Source organism: Plutella xylostella, chromosome 11 (assembly GCF_932276165.1).
Source record: "Plutella xylostella chromosome 11, ilPluXylo3.1, whole genome shotgun sequence".
In the NCBI taxonomy this organism is placed as follows: domain Eukaryota; kingdom Metazoa; phylum Arthropoda; class Insecta; order Lepidoptera; family Plutellidae; genus Plutella; species Plutella xylostella.
Genome location: NC_063991.1, coordinates 1,209,691 through 1,237,271, shown reverse-complemented (window position 1 = coordinate 1,237,271; position 27,581 = coordinate 1,209,691). Strand labels below are relative to the sequence as shown.

The 27,581-nt window shown below is 40.1% G+C and overlaps 2 protein-coding genes across 3 annotated transcripts; one reads left to right on the top strand and one right to left on the bottom strand.

Annotated features, from left to right (window-relative positions):
• Window positions 1-1,464: 1,464 nt before the first annotated feature.
• LOC105389000 (bromodomain-containing protein 8) lies at window positions 1,465-15,655 on the top strand. Its single transcript, XM_048624279.1, has 18 exons — window positions 1,465-1,832; window positions 2,321-2,501; window positions 2,870-3,056; window positions 3,388-3,489; window positions 3,861-3,983; window positions 4,386-4,548; window positions 5,129-5,228; window positions 5,398-5,442; window positions 5,769-5,930; window positions 6,018-6,118; window positions 6,593-6,741; window positions 11,234-11,385; window positions 11,793-11,924; window positions 12,363-12,435; window positions 12,918-13,026; window positions 13,798-13,932; window positions 14,896-15,004; window positions 15,501-15,655. Exons 1-18 carry the CDS (start codon window positions 1,648-1,650, stop codon window positions 15,621-15,623), a joined length of 2,331 nt encoding a protein of 776 aa, XP_048480236.1. The 5' UTR covers window positions 1,465-1,647; the 3' UTR covers window positions 15,624-15,655.
• Window positions 15,656-16,653: 998 nt separating this feature from the next.
• Window positions 16,654-27,434, bottom strand: LOC105390036 (ferrochelatase, mitochondrial). Of its 2 annotated transcripts, XM_048624230.1 has the most exons (10): window positions 27,187-27,434; window positions 26,735-26,850; window positions 24,551-24,716; window positions 24,036-24,153; window positions 21,649-21,750; window positions 21,027-21,192; window positions 19,418-19,573; window positions 18,855-18,971; window positions 18,385-18,512; window positions 16,654-17,466 (listed from the first exon to the last, which is right to left on the bottom strand). In XM_048624230.1, exons 1-10 carry the CDS (start codon window positions 27,200-27,202, stop codon window positions 17,364-17,366), a joined length of 1,188 nt encoding a protein of 395 aa, XP_048480187.1. In that variant the 5' UTR covers window positions 27,203-27,434; the 3' UTR covers window positions 16,654-17,363. The 2 variants fall into 2 exon arrangements, with proteins under 2 accessions (XP_048480187.1, XP_048480188.1); XM_048624231.1 differs by lacking the exons at window positions 24,036-24,153; window positions 24,551-24,716; window positions 26,735-26,850; window positions 27,187-27,434 and adding an exon at window positions 23,513-23,560.
• Between the last annotated feature and the right edge of the window lie 147 nt (window positions 27,435-27,581).

Sequence of the window (27,581 nt, the reverse complement as noted above, 5' to 3'; positions counted from 1 at the left end):
AATAAAATTATAGGTATTTTATAGTTTTTTGTAATTAAAAAAAACATAAATTTATGTTTTTAGTACCTATGTCATAAGTGGATATTTACCATAATATGGACATCCAACTAAAGCGTAAAGATACCTATTATTCATAACAGTATTTAGTTATCCCTGTACAGAAACTCTTATTTTGTCATTTAATTTAAGTTGTGAAGATGGTTCATAAATATTGCAGTCCTTACATTTTTTATGGTATTTTTATGTATTTCTATAGAGTTTATTAGCATACCTACATAATTGTTTTAGGGTATCATAGGTAGAGAATGGAATAGAGTATACATAATATTATTATTTATGTGAGTAGGTATTCTTTCATCTCTTAATTACGATGAAGTGTTCATTATTGGTTTTATACTATAAGAAATACTCATTTCTAATGTACAAAAGATGCTTGGTATAATAAAGCCGCGTACAGACCGGCCCAACGAACGCCAACGAACGCCAACGAACGGTTTTCGTTGACCTTCGTTGCTGCAATCTGCGCTGTATTATGTATGATAAATATCCATCGTTGGATAACCGTTGGCGTTCGTTGGCCCGGTCTGTACGCAGCTTAAGGTAAGCGTCAACCTTTCGGCAACGGACGCATCGCATTCAGTATTCTTTGTATTGCCGACGCCGCCGTTTCTACATACATTTATGAAAGTCCGTTTGGTCCGATATGTACGATACCGATAGGTAGGCTTAAGTACCTAAATGTCTAGAAGTTTTCCATTGGCATCCTAATTAATAACTTTTCCAATACTTGAATTATAAATATGTATTTTTCTTTTTATTGTAGCATCGAACCTTCAATAACAATGGAAATTTAATTATGTATTTGTTTTATTGATAAGGCTGATATGTATAGTTATTGTTTGTATTATAAGTAAATATAATACAGAATAAAAATAAGAAATGAAGCTAAACGTTTGTGTTTTTGCAATACCTACCTCTGAATCGATTTTGATAAAACCTGTCGTAAATGGATGTTAGATAAATACACTTTTGTTAATTTAATCCGTCAATAGATTGAAAGGACTTTAACAACACCGAATAATTTTGTATGAAAATATGAACAGCGCCCCTGGCGGTCGGTAGCAAAAATTTTCCTACAAAATACATCGAGTAATTTAACTTCTCGTTCATGATGAAAATTCGTGCTAAGGGGTAGAACTCCTGAGTCACCCCCTTTCAGATTAATAATACAAGCTTTGTAAAATCATATTGCATCGGTAAGTATAGTAATTTAGTTTTTCCTGCAATGAAATCGGTAAACAACACCATCTGTTAAAGAGTAGAAATATGAATTGTGAAGTTATGCTACTCCACACTAGATGGCAGTATTCAACAAAATTTTATGTTTGCTTAAAATAAGGATTTTATCGTTATATCTTGATCTGTGATTCTGAGACAAATGTCACTTAAAAAAAAACATTCATAAATGTTTTATTGTCTATGGTTCTTGTTTGTGGCTTTTGTTTCAGTGCTTTGAACAATGTAATTTCGTTCAGAATAACATAAAACAAGCTAAAAATGCTCAAAAAAAACTAAAATCCTCCAAACACATCAACTCTCCCTCACATTTCTCAGTTCCCCAGTTACCATCCCGATTATAACCTCAAAATGAGTTCGATACAAGAGCGTTTACAACTGAAGAGGGTTCCTCTGGACACCTGGAACGTGAGGGAGCAGCTCTGCCTGGCCTCGGCCGTAGTTCGGAGCGGCGATCAGAACTGGATGTCGGTTTCCCGCGCCTTGAAAACAGTTGGAGACCCGACTAGACCCGCCGATTGGTACTCGCAGAAGAGGTAAATAAAGTTTTGCGATTGATAATAGCTTTCTTATGAGTTTAACATGTTATGATGGATCATAGCGTGGGGGGCTGCCGCGTAAAATACATTTCAATATGTTTTAGATTAACTTTAGCACAATAATATGCAGAGCAGGCCGTATTTTCATAATAATATAGTGAAACACAAGCAATTGGCTGCGGCTCGTCATAATGTGCGCGCATTTAAATAGCAGCATAACTAATCAGGGTATAAGAATTCCGCGATAGTCTGTCATTGACAAATATTAGAGCTGATTGTGACCTAGGCAGCGCGTAGCTTACCCACTGCTAATATTGCTCAGGTCATTCAATATCCTTCCACCCTAAGGTTGTCTTGAAAAATCGCTTTAAGCGATAAGGCCTCCATTTTTGTACATATGTGTTAGTATTTAAGTTATGTAAGTTTATTTCATGTGTGTGTGCAAATAAAGAATATTCTATCAATCTATTTGTTTACATCAACAGTTGCGCGGCACAGTACGGTGCCCTGCTCGAGCATGTAGAAACCCCGAAACGGAAGAAACGCAACTCGGAGGGCGCCGGCGAGACCCCACAAGAGAGCATACTGAAGCGGCTGACGCAGGAGAGAATAGCCGAGATACAGAAGAGTGTGGCCGAAATGAACCAGCAGTATTTGAATTTGAAGGTATTGTTGTATTTTACTAGTTTTCTGTTACATACTTCATACTTGATATTGCTTCTGTAGTTCCAGAATACTCTTTTTTGTCTGCAATTTTATGGCAAAACATAACCCTATTAGTAGCTTAGTTCTTGAACCTATGTAAGGACACCTTTAACATAGACACATCTTTAACATAGTTTCTCCTGTACTTCCTGTGGGTTGACTGGTAGAAAATGCTTTTAGCATTAAGTCCACCCTTTGTACACTTATTTCTATATTTGTGCAATAAAGGATTAAATAAATCAATAATATACCTAGAAATTTGATATACCCAGGAATACCTAGGAATCTATACCCTCACAATCAATAACATGAAACCCAAACCTCCACAGAAAGACATATCAGAAATAAGCAAATGGTCGACCTCCGAGGATCGTCTTCAAGAGATGTGGTCGGCCGTGGAGGCTGCCTCGCGGGAGCAAGAGCGAGAGGCGGCAAGGCGCGCGGCTGCAGCACGGGAGAGAGATGAAAGACGGGCACAGATGGAGAGAAATGCGAGGGCTAGCAGTGTGCCACAGAGTAAGGGTTTTTTTGTGGAGTTTACCAAGGTGGCTTCATAAAAGCAGATTCTCATTTGTGCCTGTTTACTTTACACAGAGTAGTATATTGTATTGTATTAGATTTGTGCGCCAGATATAGCGTACATCTGGCGTTTGGCTGGGCCGATTTGGATGCGGTTCTCTGTAACGTATTTTTAGTACCTCAAAAGGTAAAAAGGAACCCTTATGAAGTCAGTTTGGTGACCGTCCGTCCGCCAAAATTTATTAAATATATTTAATACATGGATAATGACCATGGTACGGAGGTCCATTAAATGGGTTTAATAATCATTTATAATATTATTTTTCAGACTCAGGCGGAGCTCCCTCCTCCCCCCTCCTCACGTCGCTGCTCAAGTCCTCGCCCGTGGTCACCACGCCGCAGCACATCTCACACCCCGCTAACAGCGTCGGTAAGATATACCGCCATTTTGATTCTACAGGGTGTTGCGAAAATGGTATATCGTAAGCCGAAAGTCTCACGGCAAAAGTGGTTGAGAATGACTAACCGATAATCCCCGTTTGGCTTACTATACCTTTGTGCAATGCCCTATATATTTGCAGAATCATCAAGTCCTCAAGTCGGCTAGATGTAGAATAGAACAACCCCCGAATTCATAGAACTAACTCACTCACTTACTTGTTCTTTGACAGAAAGGGACAAAACAGTTCAATAGCTAAAACGTCCTATATACTTTCCTGTGAATAAGGGGGGGTTAGTTTCTAACTGTGTAAAACCACATAGTAAACTAATGTTGTACATAGTATATTATTATATTCACAGACGCAGTAAGTCCCTCCGCCAACGCGCCCACTCTCTCCCAACTACTAGAGCCGAGACGAGAGAAGCACGCGGCTATAGAACACATCAAGAGCCAGCTAGTGCAGATAGAGCAACAACTTAAAGGTAATTGCTGAGTTGGGCACCTTTTGTCCAATAGCTGCACGATAGATGTTTCTTATACGGGATATTGCACAATCTAATCTGATATTTATGGATGAAAAGAGCGCATATCGACAGAGTGAGATGGGTCATTTTTAGCCAATAGCAACGCAGTAATAAATAACGTACACCATTAGCAATGCAGTAAAACTATTTCAGTGCTTGTTTTTGATAAAATATACAGGCCAAAAAGGCGATATACTAAGCCAAAAGGGGGTAATTCGGACAACTTTAGTTCTACAAGCTTCGGAAATTCGCGAAAAAAAGGTTGTCCAGACCATGACCCTCTGAGTCACCCCCATTATTATCATGTTGACATGAAACTATGATGAACAAATATGTATTAAATTCTTCTTTCCCCCACAGCGAACCCCACCCCGCCGCCCGCGCCCCCCCTCGCGCCTCCGGAGCCGCCGCCGGCGCTCGACATAGACGACATAGAGATCAAGGCCGAAGACGTATACGCGTTTAGAGACGTGGATATTGATATACCGCCCGTGGGGGCTATGCATAAGGCGGTTAATAATAGGTGAGTACATGAAATTCGGTCCAACCGTTTGGTAGCTACGACATCATAAACAGATTCAGGCAAAAAAGTTACATTTCTGGTGTATAAATATAGATTGCGACAGTGGCGCCATTAGTTGTATGGAAATTGCGACTAGTGTCGAGTAGCAGAACTAGATATTGACGACATAGAGATCAAGGCGTGACGAAGACGTGTACGCGTTCAGAGACGTGGATATTGACATACCGCCCGTGGGGGTTATGCATAAGGCGGTTAATAATAGGTAAGGGTAGTTTTAAGAGCTATTTTAAAAGATGATGAAGGCTTTTCATCAAAAAGTGCACTATCCGAACGAAAAAGTATCGGAAAATGGAATGATACAGTTTATACACAATTTGCGACAGTGGCGCCACATGTTGTATGGAAATTTCGACTAGTGTCGAGTAGCAGAACCAAAATGAAAAATTGTGGGTGCCTGGCTCCCAAACAACAAATATGTATTTAGCTACCTGCTAACATCGATATTCTTTATTTGTGCAACATATTTGAATATCACATGGTGGAAATTGAGGTGAACTAAAAGATATAACTTTAATTTCAGGGTACCAGAAAAGCCGCTAGAATGTAAAACCGACGAGCATGAATTACCTTCAGAAGAACCGATGGAGACATCTTTGATACAAGAACCTGAACAAATTAAGGTAATCGGTAATCGTATTGTGTTAATAATAAATTGATATGTGCCCATTTATATTTTGCACAGAATATTAAGTCCACCCTTTGTACTTTTATTTGTAATATTTGCACAATAAAGAATTAAATAAATAAATAAATAATGGCCTTAATACAATAATATGTCTTGCTTTTCAGATAGAGGAATGTGAGACTGTGACTGAAGAAATTATTAATGTAGAAGTGAGTATACTTTTTTGCATTGTTACTTTCCATCAAACACCAATGCAATACCTTAAAGGTTGATGGATAAACTCTAAATTTCACTGACGCCTGTAGTACCTTAATTTTTGTGGTAATGTTAAGTGTGTAGTGACTTGTTTGCATTGTCATAAAAAATGTGTTTCAATAAATTGTATCAATTCGTTTTATTCCTCACACACAAATTACGTCTATAACAAACAAAAACTACCCTTATTCGAATGTAATAAGGGTTCTGTCAAATGTATTTCCCCGTGAAACAAGGTATAATAATAATATGTATATTTTTTTCCAACTATCAACATCAGACGACACCAGAAAAAGAGATCCCCGCGCCACCGCCACAGGAACAGGAACCAGCTATACCAGAACCGGAAGTGGTCCAGCCGGAGCCGGAAGTGAACATCTCGTTCCCGGATGTCAAGTTCCCGACGCCGGAAATCAAGGTTATACAACAGGAGGAGCAAAAGGTAAGGATTTTTTATTAATATGTACTTTGTAAAATATAAACCGTGATAACAAAATAGTTTTGTACAATTTCTTACATTTTCTTTTAGATAAAAGAGGAAGTGAAAGAGCCGGAACCGGAAGTAGAACCGCCGGCGCCGGAAATTGAAAAGGAAGCAGAAGTGCCAGTACCGGAAGTGGTCGAAGAAAGGTAATTTGCCCTTCATATTGAAAAAGTTTGCAATCTTGTGGCATTCATATTATTTGACAGCGAATATTATGTTAATCCTAATCCTAATTTTAAATGATATTATAAATGCGAAAGTAACTGTGTGTCTGTCTGTCTGTCTGTTACTATTTCACGCCAAAACTACTGAACGGATTTGAATAAAATTTTGTATATATATAGTCCAGACCCTGAGAAAGAACATAGACTACTTTTTATCCCGGAATTCCCACGGGCATCTATCAGCATTCATCTATCACCAACTGGGATTCAAATGCGAGTTAGAGAAGCAGTGAGTTAACGTGAATTTGTTTTGGGCGAGAGACACGCCATCTAGCGGTAATTAGCTGTGCTAGCTCCGTGCCATACAAATTTGCGTTAGGATTCACTGCTCGATCGGTATTGACAAACTCAGAGCCCCTTGTCCACTAATAAAAACCCACCCTCCATCTCCATCAGCACACCAACTGAACAACCAGAGCCAGTTACCGAGCCACCGATAGTAGAGCCAGTAGTAGAAGAAACCCAACCGGAATCGAACCCGGCCCCGAGCGAGCAGGAGGCAGAGACGGTGGAGGGAGTGGAGGAGGTTGTGGAAGAACCGGCAGGTAAGAATCTCAGTTAGCATACATATTCATATTCATATTCATTTATTGATAAATAAACATTACACGTCATTAGAATTGAGATTAAATTAATTAATTATCACATATTATAGTATTAATAAATTTCGAATAATTATGTTTAAAGAATGAATAGATAGTCAATCACATGGTTAGTAGACACACTAATAATAGGTAAGTATGTTAATTAATTATTTAAAGTCATAAAAGTAACTAGGTAAGTATATTACATTATTATTTAACACGCATAGTGATATCACTTATGAGTCTAAGAATTCTTGCACAGAGTAGTACGCGTTTTTTAATAGGTGATTCTTCACGCTAATGAGGAAGCTAGTAGCTCTCCTGATTTCCTTTATATTTTCAGGAAGTTTGTTAAAAATCTGGGGACCCATTACATGCAATGACTTTCCAGTTTTAGATAAGCGGCATTCAGTAGACCTTAGGTCGTTAGGTCTTCGTGAGGCGAATCTGCGATCCCCTGAAGTGAAGTCTGGGAACTCATTGGGGTTGCGCTTTACATATTTTAGGACTTCTAAAATGTAAAGGCACGGCACTGTCAGGATGCGCATGCCGATGAACAGTGGTCGCGCCGGCGCGTCGGCGGGGGCCCCGGCCACGCGGCGGACTGCTCGCTTCTGCAGTATAAATGGTTTGTTGCAGTCTGCGGACACGCCCCATAGGTCTATGCCATAAGTAAGCAAAGAGTGAAAATAGCCGTAATAGGCAGTCACCATATGCTCTTTACTTAAGGTGGCGGAAAGCCTTGATAGGGCATAGTACGCACTACCGAGTTTGGAGCACAGGGCATCTATATGCTGGCCCCACTGGAGCGCAGAGTCGACGGTGAAGCCCACGAAGCGCACGGCGGCGGCGGCCGGCAGCGGCACCCCGCCCACCACGAGCGCGGGCGCGGCCGCGTCGCCGCACGACTGCCCACGCAGGGAGAATCGCAGTACTTGGGTTTTTTCCAAATTCAACTGCATCCCATTTGCCGAAAACCATCCAGTGAGACTGTCAATGACTGATTCCAGGTTCGTGGTCAGCTCCAGGTCATCCTTACCATCTACAATCGCACAGATATCGTCGGCGTACATCAGAAATGTGGCGCGTTCCGAGATTCCTGGCAGATCGTTCATCAGGATGACAAAGAGGGTGTTACCTACGTTGGAGCCCTGCGGGACCGACCTGTCACCAACCGATAGCGGCTCGGATGATTCACCGTCCACCTCCGTCACCTGTGTTCTATTGGCTAAGAAGGATTTAAATACGTCCAGTACCTGTCCACGGACGCCATAGTGTTCCAGTTTCGCGATAATGAGGGAGTGATCGACCAGGTCGAACGCGCGCGAGAGGTCGGCGAACACGGCGGCGACGCGGCGGCGCGGGCGGCGCTCCAGGCGCGCGAGCAGCTCGCGCTGCAGGCGGCGCGCGCAGCACACGGTGGAGCGCCCCGGGCAGTACGCGTACTGCTCCGAGCAGAGCGCCTTGTTCCGGTTCAGGAAGCCCATTAGCCTGCTGCAGAGGCCTGTCTCAAATATTTTAGAGATGGCCGGTACGAGTGCGATCGGTCTGTACCGCCCCATCTCAGTTTTGCTACCCTTGCCCTTCCAGACTGGGACGACTCTTATTAATTTGAGAGCCGAAGGGTATATGCCATCGGTTGCGCTCTCATTAAAAAGTCTGCAAAGACATTCTAATATTATATCGGGCAATCTGCAAAGTAAGTCACACGGAAATCCGTAAGCATCTTTGGTTGGTTTTTTCTTAATTCGTTTTATAGTTGCCTGAATTTCGTCCACCGTGTAGGGCACGAGGAACATGGAGGAGGGCTCCGGGGGGCGGCGCGCGCGCAGCAGGGCCAGCGCGGCGGGCAGGCGCGGCCGCAGCGCCGTGTCGCGCACCACCGATATGTAGTACTCGTTGAGGCGGCACGCCAGTGAGCGCGCCGAGCCCGACGGCCCTAATACACATTTCTGTAATATTGTCAACGGATTCATAGCGGGACCCTTGCATGTCTCCGATTTTATGACAGTCCATAATGACCGTGATATGTTGGAGCTGTGAGCAATGGTTGAGTTTATGCAATCACGACGAGCCGCCCTCACCTCTTTATTAAATTTAGACTTATACTCCATGTAAAGTTCTTTAATATCATGATTTGTAGTATAGTGGTCCTTATACATTTGCAACATCTGCAAGATGTTAAACGTATTTAAAATATTTTCTGTTTTCCACGAGAAATGTTTATACGATTCAGGGACTTTTTTTATTGGACAATAATTGTGAAAAAGCTGAATGATTTCATCTATGAAGATGTTTAGATTTATATTATCAAACCGTGAGAGATCTAAGTATGGTAAGTTATCCAGAAATTTATTAATATTAGCGTCAGTTAAAATACGTTTTTTGATGTGTCTAACATTGCAAATTTTTTTTAAATATTTTATTTTAAAATAAATACCTTTATGGTCCGAGAGGTCCGAGTGTGCTGCGGAGGCGTCGGTCCTGGCGGCGTCCAGGTCAGTGTAGGCGTGGTCCAGGCACGTACTGGAGCCGCCCTGCACGCGCGTCGGGAACCGCACCCGGGAACTCAGGTTGAACTCAGATATAAGTCCAAGTAATTCACGCTTACGCGCGGACGGTACGAGTAGGTCTATGTTAAAATCACCCATTACGAGGATATTGCATGATTCATGAACTAATGAGTCCAGCGCTAGCCTCAGCTGAGACACAAAAATATCATAGTCGCCCTCTGTGCAAGAACGATAAACACACATTATTATTAAATCTATGTCGACGCACTCGATTGCTGTTATTTCGCAGTGCATTTCTACAGAGAATTTTCGAATGTCTGACCTATCTATTACATTCATACGCTTATTAACATAGATACAAACACCACCATGTTCACGGGTAGGCCGACAGTAACTAGAAACTAAGTTAAAGTTAAAAATATTGATCTTATCAATTTCACATTCTTTCATCCAGTGTTCTGATAACAATAGTATCTCACAATCATACATTGTTTGCAATAAATATTCGATTCTTGCAATTTTATTATCCAGTTTTCGGATGTTTTGGTACCAAATTCGAAGTGTCATCTCGGAAGGACTAGGGACACTCGCTGATGATGTTCCAGGAGTAGTAGTTAACGACGAAACATTCCTATTTTCGGGCCGGCGCGGCGGTGGATGGCGGTGTGGGGCATTCGTCACTTCGTCTGGAGTCGCCCCGCTGCCGCTCTTGCGAGCCGCGGGGACGTCTTTGAAACCAGTCCGTTAGCTTGACGCGCGGGGGCCATACAGTGGGCGATTTGAAGTTCGTATACAGGCTCTCGGGAATGCCAATTACAAAAGATGCATGTCTGTCTGTTTTTAGAACGCGTTTTTCAATAAAATAGTCGTCTGATTTGGCGACTTTATTCAGAAAGTGCCTAACATTATCCTCCGTTGTCTCGGGTCGGAACGACCAAGCCTGTAAATATTTTATAGTTTCGACTGTTTGGAGTTCATTATCCTCACATCCCGAACCGACAATGATGGTTTGTGGCTTTTTTTTGCGTTTGGTATTGTTAACCACTACCCAAGAGCCACCGTCATTATCATTCTGGTTAGTCGTCACCGTCGTCTTTCGTATTTGTTTACTTGAGTCATCTTCCGCTGGTTTGCTGGCCGCGGCCGCATAATTGGCCGGCGAGCGCACGGCCGGGGCTGCGGGCGTGGTGGGGGAAGCGCTCGTTGATTCTCGGCCGCTCTCGGCCCGCGTCGTGGATGACTCAGCTCCCGCCTGGCGAGTACTCGGCGATGATCTCCGCTGACTGCTTCCAGCTTTAAGCGCTGTAGCTGCTTTTAAACGCGCTTGCCGTACAAGTTTAAGCGCGGGCGCTGCAGCGGCTGGAGGCGGGGTGGACACGGATTCACAACTACCGCACTCACTAATATTGTTAATTATTTTTGATTGGGCAATTAATAGCGCATTTTGCTCACTTATTTTAGTTTCGAGAGAACTCACTTTGCTTATTAGCAATGTCACTGTTTTTTGCAGTTCACGTACTAAGTTTTCGAGCGGTTTTTGCGACATTTTGTATCGTTTTCGATAAATAACAGTAAGAGCCGATGTCACCCGTGTCGAGAGAGAGACGACACTCACGAGCAATGAAAAAGTTCCACCTGCCATTGAATACCTATATTTTATTTAATGATTTTTAGATCATCGAAATATCAGAAAATACGTAGAATAATTCTACCGATAAAAAGCACAAATTCTAAAAACTTTAATGTTGTTATTGAATCTTTCTTAAATTAAAATGTAATAAGACATTGGAGCTATTTGACGTCCGCTTCCTGCAAGTGGAACTTTTGTTATTTATCGTGAGTGTAGGTACTTTGTATAAGTTACCTACTTATTAGCTCAGCGACTTCTTTTGTGCACCCTTCACTAATTCTTTAAATCACTAAAACATATTTATCCCCAGTCCCAGACCACCCCCCCACGCCGCCGCCGGCGCCCTCGCCGCCCGCGCCCCGGCCGGAGGTCGAACCCGAGCCTCCTGCAGAGGAACCTACACAGGAGGACAACGAGGATGAGAGGAGCCTGGAGGAGATTAAGAAGGAGGTTGAGTTGGAGGTGAGAGTTCTTTAGTTATTATTATTTAAAAAACAAAAAACTTTCATAGAATCTTTGTTGGACACACTGAACTTTTAATTTTTTCAAACATTTTCAATACTCGTAGTTCAAAATATGTTGTGTTCACAATAACCGCCAGAATCACCTCTTTAGACTTCATATCCTGTACTTATATGTTAGTTAGTTAAAGTAATTTTTATGTAACGTGTAAGAAAATAACCACTATTTATGTATCTCATATATACTGATTTTGTTAATACGAGTATTGTGCCGAAATAAGATTTCTACCAAGAAAAAACAGGATTCTAGAAGTAAGTTTCTCAATGTAGAATATAATCCAAGCCAGTCAGAATTGCGTAGTCGCTGTCTTTTTGTGGTAATACAGTTAAGTATATCTCTCTTCACAGGAATCGACTCCACTCATCCAGATCGAGAAGCAAGCTCAGAGCGAGACGGCAGACGCCGCCGAGACCAAGACAGAGGGAGACGCGGATATGTACGACGCACACACCGAGACAGACGATGATACTCCTATGGAGGTGATTAATGAATTATTTAAATACCAAAAAACAATAGGTCACTATTATGGAAATATGGACATAAAGAATACTTTTAAAAAGTCATTACACAAACATCACACATTGAAGAAGCGAGAACAAAATTAAATATTTGTCAAATAAATAAATATCTTACCCGGTTCCTTTGACACAGCAGACAGGATTATTAACCACTCCACTGTCCGGTCATCGAAGGGTTCTGTGTAGGTAGTTTGAATATCCTAGTCAGTCTTTCATAATTATTTTTTTATTTATTTATTTATTTATCGATAAATAAATAAATAAATAAATAAATATTTTTTTATTTGCTAAATCCATGACTTCACTACTTACACTAATGAATTCCTTAGCAATCGCCTGTGATGATTTTTTATACAATTAATTAATTGAAATAAAAATAACTTTTGTTATTTGTTTCAGTTGGTGCGTGAAGAGGAGAAAGACGGCAAAAAGAAGAGAGATTATTCTAGAAAGAAGAAACCGGATTCTAGAAGTAAGTTTCTCAACGTTTTATACAGCTTACTAACACGTATTATTATGAAAGCTTCGAAACACGATAGCTTAACAAAAAGACCAAAACTACTAAAATAATTTACGCTGAGTTGCATGAAGGAATTTTAAACTCACGTTATACGGTCTGAAAGTAACCGATATATAGGGGGTTGCAAAAATGGTATACCAATCTGAAGGTGACTCTATGGGTCATAACAAACGACGTGTTTCTTAGACATTTGAAAATCAACGAAGAAAAAAAATCCTATTCTCCATTTTACTAAGGAGAAACAAAAATCATTTTTGCAAAATCCCAAAAATTGAGGAAACTTTGTTGTTTACTAAAATGGCGCTCTGTGGCCTTCTATATCGCCTTTGCAATATCCTGCAGATTTAACTTCGACCTTAGTTCGAATGGTTTCTTTAGACAATCACCTTTGCACCATGTTTAAACCCCAAACTAACACAACAATTCTCTGTCAGCATGTTCGGGCTCCGAGAGCGCGGCGGAGACGTCAGCTCCTGACTCGCCGTCCGGAGCTGACCGACAGCAGCGGCTGTGGAAGAAGTCGCTGATGCTGGTCTATAGCAGGTTAGTCGGTGACATATCTATATACAGGGTGATTGTCAGCGTGTTCCGTCCGGAGCTGACCGGCAGCAGCGGCTGTGGAAGAAGTCGCTCATGCTCGTCTACAGCAGGTCAGTTTCTGACATAGGTATACAGAGTGTTGCAAAAAGGGTATACTAAGCCGAAAGGGGGTGACTTAGGGGGTCATTCTGAACAACTTTTGTATCGCTGTTCCGACACTTCCGACCCGCACCCGCTTTCGGCTTAGTTAGCACCCTTTTTGCAACAACCTGTATAATATGTTCAGGAATGTTAACCATCAGTGTGTCCGGGCAAAGCGAGGAAATACAACTAGAACAATGTACGTTCATTTTAAGTAAAAAAAAAAAATATTTTCGTCTCAGTTACTTTTTGGAAGAATTCCATATTGGTTGTCTCGCTTTACTCTCTAGCTTTTGTAAAGTTACAAGTTAATGCAGCCCATGGCTATCTTTTCACCAGCTATTCTGTGATGATTAGAAAGAACCCCACCAGTCCTATGGTATGTGGAGCAATTATTGGTTGATATACAGCGCATTCATAGGCACTTAGCATAGCATATATGTCTGGTGGATAATTTATTATTTCTTTATTGCACAAATATAAACATAAGTGTACTAAGGGTGGAAATTAAGTCCAGCTTAAGCATTTTCTACCAGTCAACCCACAGGAGGTGCAATTACCATGCATCATGTTATCCCCACTCACACTAGATTCACAAATGTACAGTTAACTAACCCACAACTTTCCCAACAGACTATGCGCACACAAGTACGCGTCTCTCTTCCTGCGGCCGATCTCTGACGCGGAGGCGCCGGACTACAGCGTGGTGGTGAAGCGGCCCATGGACCTGGCCACTGTCAGGAAGAACATAGACAGCGGGGCTGTGAAGTAAGTAAAGAGTTTCGGTAATCCGAACATTTGGTAATCAGAACATTCGGTAATCCGGACATTACGGTAATCCGAACATAGTTAAATAGGTGTCTAAATTCAGCAAAATGTTGATAATCCGGACATTACAGTAATCCGAACAATATTTGACATTAAGTAAGTAACATAAACGGTATAGTGAGTGTGTAGCTACTAGCAAGACACATGCAAAAATACGCGTCTCTCTTCCTGCGGCCGATCTCGGACTCCGAGGCGCCGGACTACAGCGTGGTGGTGAAGCGGCCCATGGACCTGGCCACTGTGCGGAAGAATATCGATAGCGGGGCTGTGAAGTTAGTGGACATTTGATAATCCGAACATTTGGTAATCCGAACCCGTCGGTAATCCAAACATAGTTAAAAGACGTCTAAAGGCAGCAAAATCTCGCTAATCCGGACAGTACGGTAATCCGAACAATATTTGACGAATCGTTTTTTGAAATTAAGTAAGTAACATAAAGCAGCGGTCTAGTGAGTGTGTAGCTAGTAGCGGCACACGTGTGAGACAGTAATGATCTCGGACGCGGAGGCGCCGGACTACAGCGTGGTGGTGAAGCGGCCCATGGACCTGGCTACTGTCAGGAAGAATATTCAGTAACAGTAACATTCAGTAATCCGGACATTGCGATAAGCCTAGCGAAAAAGATTGGGTTACTTAATGTGTCTAAATATAGCAAAGTATTGGTAATCCGATCAGAAGATACTGGCACCGTTAAGTTAGTTGTAAATGCAATGCAGTATATTGTCTCTAATCCGGACATTATGGTAATCCGAGCAAAATTTTGGGGATTGCTTTTGTAAATTGAAGTAACATAGACAGAACAGAACACTTGATTTCCCGCTCGAGTGGTTAGCCGGACTTAACTTCTGTGTTTACTTACACCCAAATACATGTTTACGTAATCTACTTTCGTATTTATTCCAGAACGACGGCGGAGTTCCAGCGCGACATCCTGCTGATGCTGACCAACGCGCTCATGTACAACGGCAGCTCGCACCGCGTGCACCACATGGCGCGCGAGATGCTGCGAGAGGTACTGTTATATATAAATAAATAAATATGTGGGGACATCTCACACACGGGCATCCGGCCCCAAGCTATACTCTGTCCATTATATTATTGGTTTTTTGACATTCGAAATCCCATACATATATTTGCTGCAAACGAAAACCAACTTTACTAACCAGACATAAGGAAACGTCAAAAATACAATAACATAGTGGAAGCTCTATAGGCAGAACCTGTGTTATGGGTGTCGGCTAGATATATCAGCTGCCTCATACCCATATTACAGGCTCTGTCTAGCTTGGGGTCGGATAACCATGTGTGAGATGTCCATACATATTTATGTATAAATGTGTATACAGTTGATACGCCATTTGGAGGCTCCTTTCGTGTACGCGAACTTAATTTGTCAAAGATATCAAACTCGTGATAAAATTATGTTTATTTTGAAGTATGTATAAAACTTCACCAACGTATCCGTATAAAAGTATTAGCAAACTAACTAACTTTACCTTCCCCAACAGGCGGAGACTCAGATCAGCTTGCTAGTGGCTGCCCAGACGGCGTCCCCGCCGCCCGCGCGCCGCCGCCGCCGCGACCAGCCCCGGGCTGACCAGCCGCCGGCTAAGCGACAGCACTCGCTGTAGTCATATGACCAACCAACGTTAACAACCCACAACATTCAACACAAATGCCTAGTTTCACCTGTAATGTCATCAATTATACGTCATCTAAATATTAAAGTCTTGACAGATGGGTCAAAAGTCAAAAAGTAATGGTGAAACTGGGGCTAAAAGTCGCATAACTGTAAAGGGCTGAGCCGATTTTGATAAAATATGGCTAAGAACACTCGGAACGGAACATTACCTACGTCTATGAAAAAAAAATGGTTTGGGATGGTAGCTCCCACCATAGACAGACACAAAGATAGACAGACTAGTTAAACTTATAACACACCTCTTTTTTGTCGGGGGTTAAAAAGGTCACTAACCAGACGTCATATTCATACGAAGATTCTATCGAGATTTCATTTAAAAAGCTTCGATCCCCTAAAAACTGTGAAATAAATTGGTGTTTAAATTTATCGTTGATCATCATCATCATCAGCCTATAGGAGTCCACTGCTGGACGTAGGCCTCTCCCAAAGCCTATCGTAGATACCTACAAATATACATTTTTGTCCGGATTAACGAGCAGAAGGGAAGCAAAAAAATATTAATGATATCATGTCACTAAATAAATTCTAATCTATGTGCAAATAGTACATGCGCTCATTAATTTTAAGAATAATTTTAAAAATAAATAAAATTAAGTACAAACTACTCTAAAATGATTGTTTTATTTTGTTGAATTTAATTTATTTAGTCCACCCATAGTATAATCAAACGTCCAATGGTCCATAACTTTCCTCAGCCTTCCCTATTTAAGACAGTCTAGGTTCTTTCCTATTCTAGTCTAGGTTATAATGGTGTCTTTCTGAGGAAACTAATAATTAAGGAAACTAATATTTTTATTGTACCTATCTCATTACCCATACCCAGTGTATATTTTTTAATATTTTTAACTTTTACAAAATTAAATTGTGTGCTTTCCGAATCATCATCTTTATGCCTGTTCGTTATCTCCATTTAAGAATTTATCAAGAAAAAATGAAAAAAATATCAAGAAAAAAAACCATTTTAAAACTAATCATCCGTTTATTGTATTTTACACGTAACCATTATAAAATAAATGCTGTCTTATTTACATAAAAAAACAATAACAACAGAAGTCTTGTTACAAAATGCTGAAATTGCATACTTAAAGTTAAACCTACCCAACAAAAACAAATTAATCCTAACTTTACTATTATGTAGTTTAAAAACACAAAAAGCAATAAAGAACAGTCTATAATTTTGACTATAAATAGATTCCAAAACCTTGTAAGTATTTAAATTAATGTAAAATAAATTTGAAAATTCTAAACTGAAGTGCATTTTTGTAAAATTACTATGGAAATAAGAGGTTGTGCTTTGATTATTCGTTTCTACCAAAGAGCCTTGTGGCAAAACAGCTGTACTGTTTCTATTAATGTATTCCTTTGATGGCAGTGTTTCTAATGTAATTAATTATTTACATAAAGTAATCTAACAATAAGATCATACTCTAGCTACCAGTCACAAAGGAAACAAATGTATGGAAACATTTGAAGAACTACATAATTCTCATTTCAGCTAAGATTATTCCTGTGAAGACATGGAGACGTTTTGAGTTTTGCGGTTTTAGAGATATCCCATAGTGAAATTCAATAGATTTGTCTATCGACTTATTGACAGATTTCGCGTAATTCAGAAAATTGTGAACTGTCACAGGTATCATATTAGCTGAAACAAGTTATAGTGACTTATTTATGTAACTATGAAGGATTCCTTCATTTGTGCCGGCTCGTAACAGAGATCCTTGAAGAATTGCTTCGACGATTGACAGCGAGCGCTGACGCAGTGCGGGCACCTGGGAAAATAGACAAGGAAAATGTTTAATGGCATAAATGTTAGATCAGGATGGTAAACATGTAAATAATTGGTTACGACTCTCACTGTCAAGGAAAACATCTGGAGGAAACCTGCACGTCTAGATTCTATCTTTTACAGTAGAGACTTATTCAGCCTATAGCAGCCCACTGCTGGACGTAGGTCTTCCCCAAAGCATGACACTGGTTGCGATCTATAGCTTTCTGTATCCAATCTTTACCAGCTTTTGCAAGTGGTTCCCATCTAGCTGTCACTCTAGTATGTAAATCATCGCAACCCATCACGTCCCACTGCTGGGGCTCGGGTCTCCTTTGTTCTCCACGGTGGCCTAGTGCGGGTTGGTTGACCCCAACACAAGCAAGCTTGTTTCGAGAGAGTTGTCGGGTAAGTGTGCATGTATGTAAATGCTACTATCTTACTTATATTATAAAGGCGCAAGTTTGTGAGTATGTTTGTTACCTCTTCACGTCAAAACCGCTGAACCGATTTAAATGGGTATGAAGTTAGCTGACACCCTGGATTAACACATAGTCTTTTTTTATCGCGTAATTCCCATGGGAAAATTTAATGCAAAGCGTAGCTTGCGGGAAAAGCTAGTAATTATTAAAAATAAGCAGCAAACACAACATTACCTGCTAAGGAACTGGCTGGACACCGTCTCCCCGTTCTGGATGTGTTGTCTGACGACGTCGGCCATCGCGTCTATGAACACGGGATGCTCTCACGGTGAAGGAAAACATCGTGAGGAAATCTATCTAGATTCTAAAGCATTTGTACTCTATCATGTACCTACTGCGAAACCTTAAAACAGATTTTGTTTTGTTTGACAGTGCTGAACACCTGTTGAATACTGTCTAAATTTTTGTAGTAATGCCCTTTATGTTTAATCGTCGCTTACCTGCTAAGGAACTGGCTGGACACCGTCTCCCCGTTCTTGATGTGTTGTCTGACGACGTCGGCCATCGCGTCTATGAATATTGGGTGGTCGTTGGGGGCCGCCGCGCGCTCCACTTGAGTAAGACCGGCCTGGGGTAGACAGACACAATATTACATAATGTAATGTACTACTAAATCTATTATCTTACAGGATGGTCAGTGTGCAAGGCTGGAAAACAAAGCGATGAACAACAGGAATTGGAAAATGTTTGCTCGATGGATGATTTTAAAAATGAGTAAACTACCAACTATCCATCTATTGGTTGGTGATGCCCTTTATAGCCAGCTTTTTCTATACTAACGTGTCGACACTCGTCCAGGGTTTATACAGTGTTTAGTAATACTAAGTTATTCAGAATTACCCTCATCAGAGGCACTAGTCTACTATATAGCGTTTGTTAAAAAAATACTATAAATGCACAGTTAGCTTACCTCCTTAGCGACCTCATCACAATATTCGATGTCCAGTTCGTGTAGTGTCTCGATGTGTTCGTTGACGAAAGCTATGGGCACCAGGATCAGATGTTTGCGGCCCTGCTTTGCGTATGCCTGTGGAGGGTAAGTGAATTTATAGTTGCACGTTTTACACTGGTGTGGATAAAGTAAATTCACTGTTGCAAGTTTTACACTTGTATAGCTAATGTAATTCATATTGATATTCATAATTCCTATTATAATAATAACTAATAGAAAGCCCCCGTATTTTCAGTAGTAGAGCTTCTGGTGAAAGCCGCCCTTGGTAGAAATTATACACTGGGCTGGGCTGTTAAAATCCGAACGATTTTAACTATAGCTTCCTAAGCTTAAATGGAGTAAAAAAGTTGTACCTACAACATGACCATAAAGGTTTTTTTTTAGATAAGTAGTCGAGATTTTAATTTGTTCTTGTCAAATATGAATAAATGACTGAATAATTTATGAAATCGCTGTTTGTTATATCGAAATAGCCACAAGCTCTTGTGTTTATATCTACACTTTAGCAACAGGATGGTTACCTTAATAGCGTCATCGGTGTAGGGCTGCAGCCACGGCAGGGGCCCTACTTTGGACTGCCACACGAGGCGGTGCGGGTTGCGCACTCCCAGCTCGCGCATGGTCAGTGCGACTGTGGAGGCCACTTCGTGGGGGTATGTGTCGCCGCGGGATACCGCCTGGAATGAGGGTACGAATAAGTTACAACAAACATTAACTACAGTTGTAATAGGAGCCAACATAGAGGCGTAGTGTGGGAAAATATTGCGTGTTACGGGCTATTGATCAATCCTAAAACTGCTTTATTTGCAAACCTGCTTTTAGCAAGCAGTTTAAAACGGGCTACGACCAAGAATACCTCCTCTATTTTGTTTACTATACAAGAAAAGAAAAAAGAATCTATACCTATCTACTTTTCGTTGAATTTTATTAAACATACGACAACACTAACTTTGCATTAACAAAAGGTTGGTTTTTGTACAGAGTTAATAAATAAATTAGTTAATGGTATAATTCCCTATTACACTTGAAACGAATGAAATGAATGAAAGTGACAGTTACTTTTTACTCACTTTGAGCGGCAGATTACGCATAACGGCTTATTTCGTGCCACGGGCTGATGATAATAGTAACAAATACTCACTTTGAGCGGCAGACTGTGCGCGGTGAACATTATAAGAACATGATCTCTGTCGTTTCTCTCGAACTTGTCCAGCTTCTCTCTGCCGCTCTCCGCGGACACGCGCCGGCAGCGGGGGCGGCGCCCAAGCTCTAGCACGCACCACTTTATGTGCTTTGGTTGTGTACTTACTGTGTTTGAAAGTGTTTAAGACGAATAAATATGAATTAAGGGCCACTTGCACCAAAATAGATTTTTTGTGTTAAATCTCGATTTAGTGCCAAATTTTATATGGATTGACGTTTCTTATATCGAGATATGACACTAAGTCTAGATTTAAATGTTTGTGCAAGTGGCCCTTAATCTTTGTCTGTCTCCGTATACTGTCAAAACCTAGACAGCAATATAAATATAATTCATTTTCTGCAACTCAGAAGCTACTAAAGTCTGTTTTTTTATCTCAGATACCTACTTAATTGACAGATTAATACTATTTTGACAGATTCTGAACAGTTCATCAACAGTCGATTATCCCGCGATTAAGTGACGTATCGTTCTATTCGCGGGACAATTGGCTGTTGATGAACCGTTCAGAATCTGTCAATATAGTATCTAAGATAAAAAACAGACTTATTTACTCAATATAGGAATGCACGACCGAATGGCGTAGTGGTTAGTGACCCTGACTACTGAGCCGATGGTCCCGGGTTCGATTCCCGGCCGGGGCAGATATTTGTTTAAACACAGATATTTGTTCTCGGGTCTTGGATGTGCCCGTAAAATGGCAATAGGCCCGCCCCCTATTACATTGGGACTAACATACACTCTGGCGAAAAGTGGGTGCAGCAATGCACCTCTGCCTACCCCGCAAGGGAGTACATTAGTACAAGGCGTGAGTGCGTGTTTTTTTTTTTTTTTTTTTTTTTTTTTTTATAGGAATGCATGCCAAATTACCGTTTAACCGTACCTAGAATTTAGTATAAACATATCTATAATACTCAGTAGTAACTCACCTTGAGCGGCAGACTGTGCGCCGTAAACATTATAAGGACATGATCTCTGTCGTTTCTCTCGAACTTGTCCAGCTTCTCTCTGATTCTCTCCGCGAACACACGCGCGAGCAAAGGGTGCGACGCCCAGCGCTCTATCACGCTGAATTTTATGTTCTTAGGGATTTGTCTGTGGGGAGAGAGATAGTAGGATGATTTTAAAGACATAGGGAGGAACGGTAGCTTTGTAACAGAAACAAGTGTCGACACAAATCACGAAACCTTGTTATACGACTTTTGAAAATTCATATGCATGGAAAAGTATAGATATTCTTTTACTTTCCGATCCTCTCACCACTGTGACAAACGTTAATTCTACTATAGCCGTATACAGAAAGAAAACTGAAAGTTTATAAGCGCTTACTTTCCCATGCTTTATCGAACGTTAGCGTTTGTCTATGTGGCCTAGCATTTGTCTAGGTGACCTAGCGTTTGTCTATGTAACCTAGCATTTGACCATGTGGCCTAGCATTTGACCATGTGGCCTAGCATTTGACCATGTGGCCTAACGTATGTCTATGCGGCCAAGCATTTATGTATGTGGCCTAGCGTTTGTCTATGTGGCCTAGGGTTCGCGATACGTCACCTGTTCTTGTAAAAGTCGGCGATGGCGTTCATACTAGAGCCGGCGGTGGCGCAGCTGTACTGCGGGTATTGGGAGAAGATCACAGCTCGCTCCACGCCGTCCCTGGAAACATAGAATAGAATAGAATATGACGTCTTCATTGGTCACTAATATAGCAAAACATAGAAAACATAATGATATACTAGGACCAATGAACAACAGGTGGCCTTACAACATATTATTAAAACTAGACTGGTGACTGAAATGCTAGAAAATGAATTTAAACATCATATAAAAAATATACTACAGATTTGACCTCATTTAAATGATAATAATGGTCATGCTAAACGATACCGATTTTATCATAGGTGGTGGTGGTATGGTGCATAATTTTAATGTACAATATAAGAGCTTTTTTTCGTAATGGGGAACAGTTTATTTTGGCTTTCGTCATGAATAATGTAATTTTACAACAAATAAAATATGTCTATTTTACTATTCACATCATCATTTTGTTGTACACAGATGGACAATGGACATAGACCTCTCCAAGGATTATTAAATTTATTATTTGGAAACCATTCCAAAAATCAAACGCGGAATTCATATTTCACTTATAATTAAAGTCATTGTCTGATAACGTAGATGCATATTTACTCTAAAATCGATAACCTGTGCTCATTTCACCTGAAGATAACCTTTGTACACATTCATTTAGGTGAAAATATTATATAATACTTTTCAGCTTCCCTGGTATTACATAAAACTATTGATAAAGTAATTAAAACACCCGCTTTTGTCTTTGTAATCATTCCTATACAATATTTATTATAAAATCGCAAATCCAGTTGTGCATTAATTACACTCCTATGCCAAATTTCACGATAAAATAATTATAATGCAGTTGTTCATCATCATACAGTATTTTATGTCCTTGTCCATGAATTGCCAATGAAAAAATATCCAATCCAATCAACTCTCTAATGAGACCTACGCAGTTTTTCAGCAATATTATCATCATCATCAGCTAACAATCGTCAACTGCTGGACATAGGCTTCTTGCAAGGAGCACCGCAACACTCTGAATAACCTCGGCTTCTTTTGTCTACCATACTACTATACTATATCTCACTATCACACTGGTTAAACCATAGCCTGCTTTTTACCCTGGAATTTCCACGGAAAACCCACATACAATGTGTTCTAAAATGGTGCATAGTTAGCCAAAATTAGTTTTACTAGCTTAGCTCTTGTGAGGTTCACCTGAAAGGTTTTTCTGTGTAGGGGGCCAGAAAGTTATAAATAAATAAATAAAAAATATGTGGGGACATCTCACACACGGCCATCCGACCCCAAGCTAGGCAGAACCTGTGTTATGGGTGTCGGATAGCTGATATATCTACAAAAATACATAGATAGATAGATACTAAATATATATATCAACACCCAAGACCCGAGTACAAATATGTGTCTTTAAACAAATATCTGCCCCAGCCGGGAATCGAACCCGGGACCTTCGGCATAGCAGTCAGGGCCACTAACCACTACGCCATTCGACCGACCAGAATAACCTCCGCTTCTTTTGTCTACCATTCTACTATACTATATCTCACTATCACACTGGTTAAACCATAGCCTGCTTTTTACCCTGGAATATCCACGGAAAACCTACATACAATGTGTTCTAAAATGGTGCATAGTTAGTTTTACTAGCTTAGCTCTTGTGAGGTTCACCTGAAAGATTTTTCCGTGTAGGGGGCCAGAAAGTTAGTAATGAGATGAGATATAAAGAAACTTCGGTCTTATGACTAAAAGAGTTCTTTCTAAAGTTAAAAATGAGATGAGGTATTAACGTCGGTCTTATCGCTAAAAGCGCTGTACTCACTGCTCAATCTGCGTAAACGTATCGCTAGTGAAGGGAGGCACGTATCTGAACGCCGCCTGGTGCTGGCGCGGGGACTCCGGCAGCAGCTGCTCCAGCTCCGACTCCGAGCACGGGGAGAGGTAATCCTTCTAGCGCTTTACATCATTATATACGGTCTCCGCCTTCTTTTGTGTGACAGTATACCTACTATACCTACGCGCTATTACCTTAGTCACTGTCATGTGCCCGGCCCCTGCGGCCGCTACACGGGTTCGTTATCGACGTCGATAAACTCGTTTAATGCGCGTTCTAATCGCAGCGCCGTACTTATGGCGAATCGCGATATAGCGAAGTTTATCTATGTCAACAACGAACCCGTGTAGCGGCAGCTGATGACACTGTCACTCTGTTAGAAACGTTGGTCTTAGGGCGCCTTCAAATTAGCCGCAAATTGTCGGCGCTGCTGTCTCTGCTGTAAATGCATTAAATTACAAATTTGCGGCTAATTTGAAGGCGCCCTTATGGCTAAAAGCGCTCTACTCACTGCTCAATCTGCGTGAAAGTATCACTAGTGAAGGGGGGCACGTATCTAAACGCCACATAGTGCTTGTGCGGGGCGGACTCCGGCAGCAGCTGGTCCAGCTTCTTGGTTAGCAGCTCGCCTGGGGACAAAAATTGGGGGTTATTTTTGATGGTGTAGTGGTTAGTGCTAAGGGTCCTGGGTTCAATCCCCGGAATGATCGTTCGTGGGCCTACATCTTGGATGTTTGATGTTAGTGTTGTTTATGTGAGTGACTAAGAATAAGTGTTTTTAATTGGATATGGAAAGCTGAGACAGTACATCTTTGGTTAGGTATATGCATATGGGTGATGATGATTGCAAGCTTAAATCTTGCATATTTAATAACAATTACAAACATTTTCCAACAAAACATAGCGTCTCTATATTTCAAAAAGTTATTTTACTGGGTTTCCATTTCACAGATGAACAAACATAAAAACCTAAGTCGCTTTTCGTAGTATTTACAACAAATAACTCTTTTCTTATAGCTAACAAACCTTGTATATTAGTCCACTTGAGTATGGGCGAGCCTCCGCCAATCTCCTTGTATTTCTTCTGGACCTCCTCGGTCCTGCGCTTGGCGATCCACGGCCCGAGCCGGCTCTGCACCGGCAGCTGGATCATGTCTCGGTCTGTCATGATTCTGTGCAAGTAGTCTCCAACCTGGGTTAAATAATAAGTTTATTGTAATAAAGGAATGTAGATATGCATAAACAAGGTGTTGCAAAAAGGGTATACTAAGCCAAAACGTACATGTGCAGCATGGTTAACGTGACCATTTATTTTTTTTATCAAAGCGGGACACCTGCGGAATTTTATATCCCTCAAAGATACATATAATATTATCTTTCTTTCTTATCTCCTTATCTTTTCGCTCAGTTTGCTGAGTGCATCATTTGAAAGTTCAATCCCTACGATGAATGATAAAGTTGGTATATTTAGGATACCTAAGTACTTACTATGTTTTTATAAATATACCAGACGGGTACACTACATAAATCCGAATTAATTTTTTACGAATATTATGAATTTCATAGTTCTAGTAAATTTTTAGTTTCCGAATAACGAAAATTACGATAAGTTGATAAACGAAATTTCAAACAACAGATTTATTAAAATGACCAAAGTAAATTTTTCGAATGTTATAATTTCGATGTTTTAAATGCACGATTTTTTATTATCTCGAATTGTTTAAATAACGAATCCCGAAGTATTAATATTCCGAAAACACAAATCCCCGAATGTAACTTAGTTAACAATTTGAATATTTTTTTGCTTTACTCTCTTTCCTCGCTTTAGTCGTCGTCGCACCTATCTTTAGGTTTAGGTCCTAAGGTTTTTAAGGTTACACACCGTAAAAATCCGAGCAATTGTTTTGCCTTTTCGTGTAACTTAACAACAAATACTACAAATAGTTTTCTATTTAACAATATTTTTACTCTATATTTGAAACGCTCCGCTTTGTTTTTCGATAATAATATCTATGTGCACCTAACACCTAACACGCTCCTCCTCGCTTTGATCGTCGTCGCACCTATCTTTAGGTTTTGGTTCTAAAGTTTTTGAAACGTTCATTTTATTTTTGACAAAATCATATTTTCGTGATTATAATAAATCTGTATTTTATTTTTCGTATACTAAAGTAATCGTATTTTTTTACGTTCGTGAATTTAACAATCGTAATAACAAACCTTCGTGATTATTATATATTCAATTTTTATAAATCGATATTTAACAAATCGTTATTGCATTATTTTGTAAATTAGGTACATATTCGGTTTTTCAAATTCGGAAAAAAAGTTTTTCGGTATTTTTGGGTGTTCTCATACCAGACGCTACAAAATTCTTAAACATCATATACTTTGATTCTTTTTATAGTTTGAGTAGTTTAATTTAAAGTTCTTATCAATAGTGCATCTTATCTTATTTTCACATTCATAAAAGTTAATACCCACGCATTTCTTCTTTGTTAGGAATTGGTAGGTGAGCGAGATAATTTTATATACCTACACGACAGAGAGCGAGTCAATGATCGTCACTGAGCGAAGTTATTCGCTTACTCCTTATAGTATATGTGAGCAAGTGATAAGAAGATAAATATTTGTCTCAAGTGATTAAAAGAAAGAAAAAAAATATGGGATGAAGTTACAAAATGTAGGTAATTTAAATTATCGTTTGGTCTGTTTATGAAAGCGGGACATTTTTGCCCTCGCCGGGACAGCGGGACGCACAGCTTGAAAGCGGGACTGTCTCGCCCAAAGCGGGACGTATGGTCACCTTAAGCATGGTATATCTAAGCCTGAAACTGAAATCAAAATTTCAAAATTCACAAAAAAAAAAACATTCTCCATAGTAAAAAGTCACCACCAAAGTTTCTATGGAAAATGAATATTTTTTTCCCATGCTGCACATGTACGTTTCGGCTTAGTATACCCTTTTTGCAACACCCTGTATATTCTCACAGGAGTAGTCAGAGGAGACTGCTTTTTGTTGTACATTTGTAATCATGTGATACATAGCTACGTACATAGCACTTAGGGAATATGTACAAAAGTTCCACTTGATTTCACATGATGTATACGAACTTTGCCCTCTCACAGAATAAAATAGAATCTATAGAAAACATTTATAGTAAACTTTTTATATTTTTCCACCTGTAAAACCTTCATTCAGTTGCATACCTGGTCCGTTGTGGTCGGTCCTCCCATGTTGAGCATTATAATTGCGGTCTTGGGCTTGGCCGCCGTGCTGTATGACGCTGCACATAGCTGCGCCGCTATAGATGAGGTTCTACAATCTGTTGGGAATATAAATAAGTCCACATATCCCAGGATGGGTAGAATGACAAAACTTTGATTAGACTTAACTTGGATTAAGGAATTTTATGAATAATAATATTGTCAAAGACTCTTGCGGGGGTAGGGCATCAATTTACAACAAAATGCACAAATAGGATAGAAGTAATTTTTTATGCTAATTATTGTAATTAATTGGTGAAACTCAAAGGATGGATGTTGGGCAATTCGCCCGAAATCGGCTAATCATGACATAACCTAAAATGAACTCAGGAAATTATTAAATAAAATGTTATTTACAACGAAAGGTGGAAAAGTAGAAGAAATATTTTACTTACATAATGAAGATAACATTGTAAAGACTTTCTTTCACAATAATTTCGTACTTAAATTTACAAAAATATACTTCGTGAATTGGAGCTAGAAATCTGAGCCGGGTGCCGATCAACAGCGGTGAGGAACAGCCTAATCGAACGGCGCGCAATGCAATATCACGACAAAGTTATCATTCGTGATTAATTCAGAAAAATATCAATACAAAAATTCGCAATTTTTTTGTGAATTGTACAAATTGAATGATTATGACTTTTTTTTTTTTTATTCTGCTCAAGCCACACAGACTCTAAGTGAAAATGAGAATTTTCCGCCATCTAGTGGCGAGTAGAAATATTAATTTGTCGAAATGTCATTAATTTAGTTCATTCGCGAATATTTTTTCTTTCTGTTGGCAACT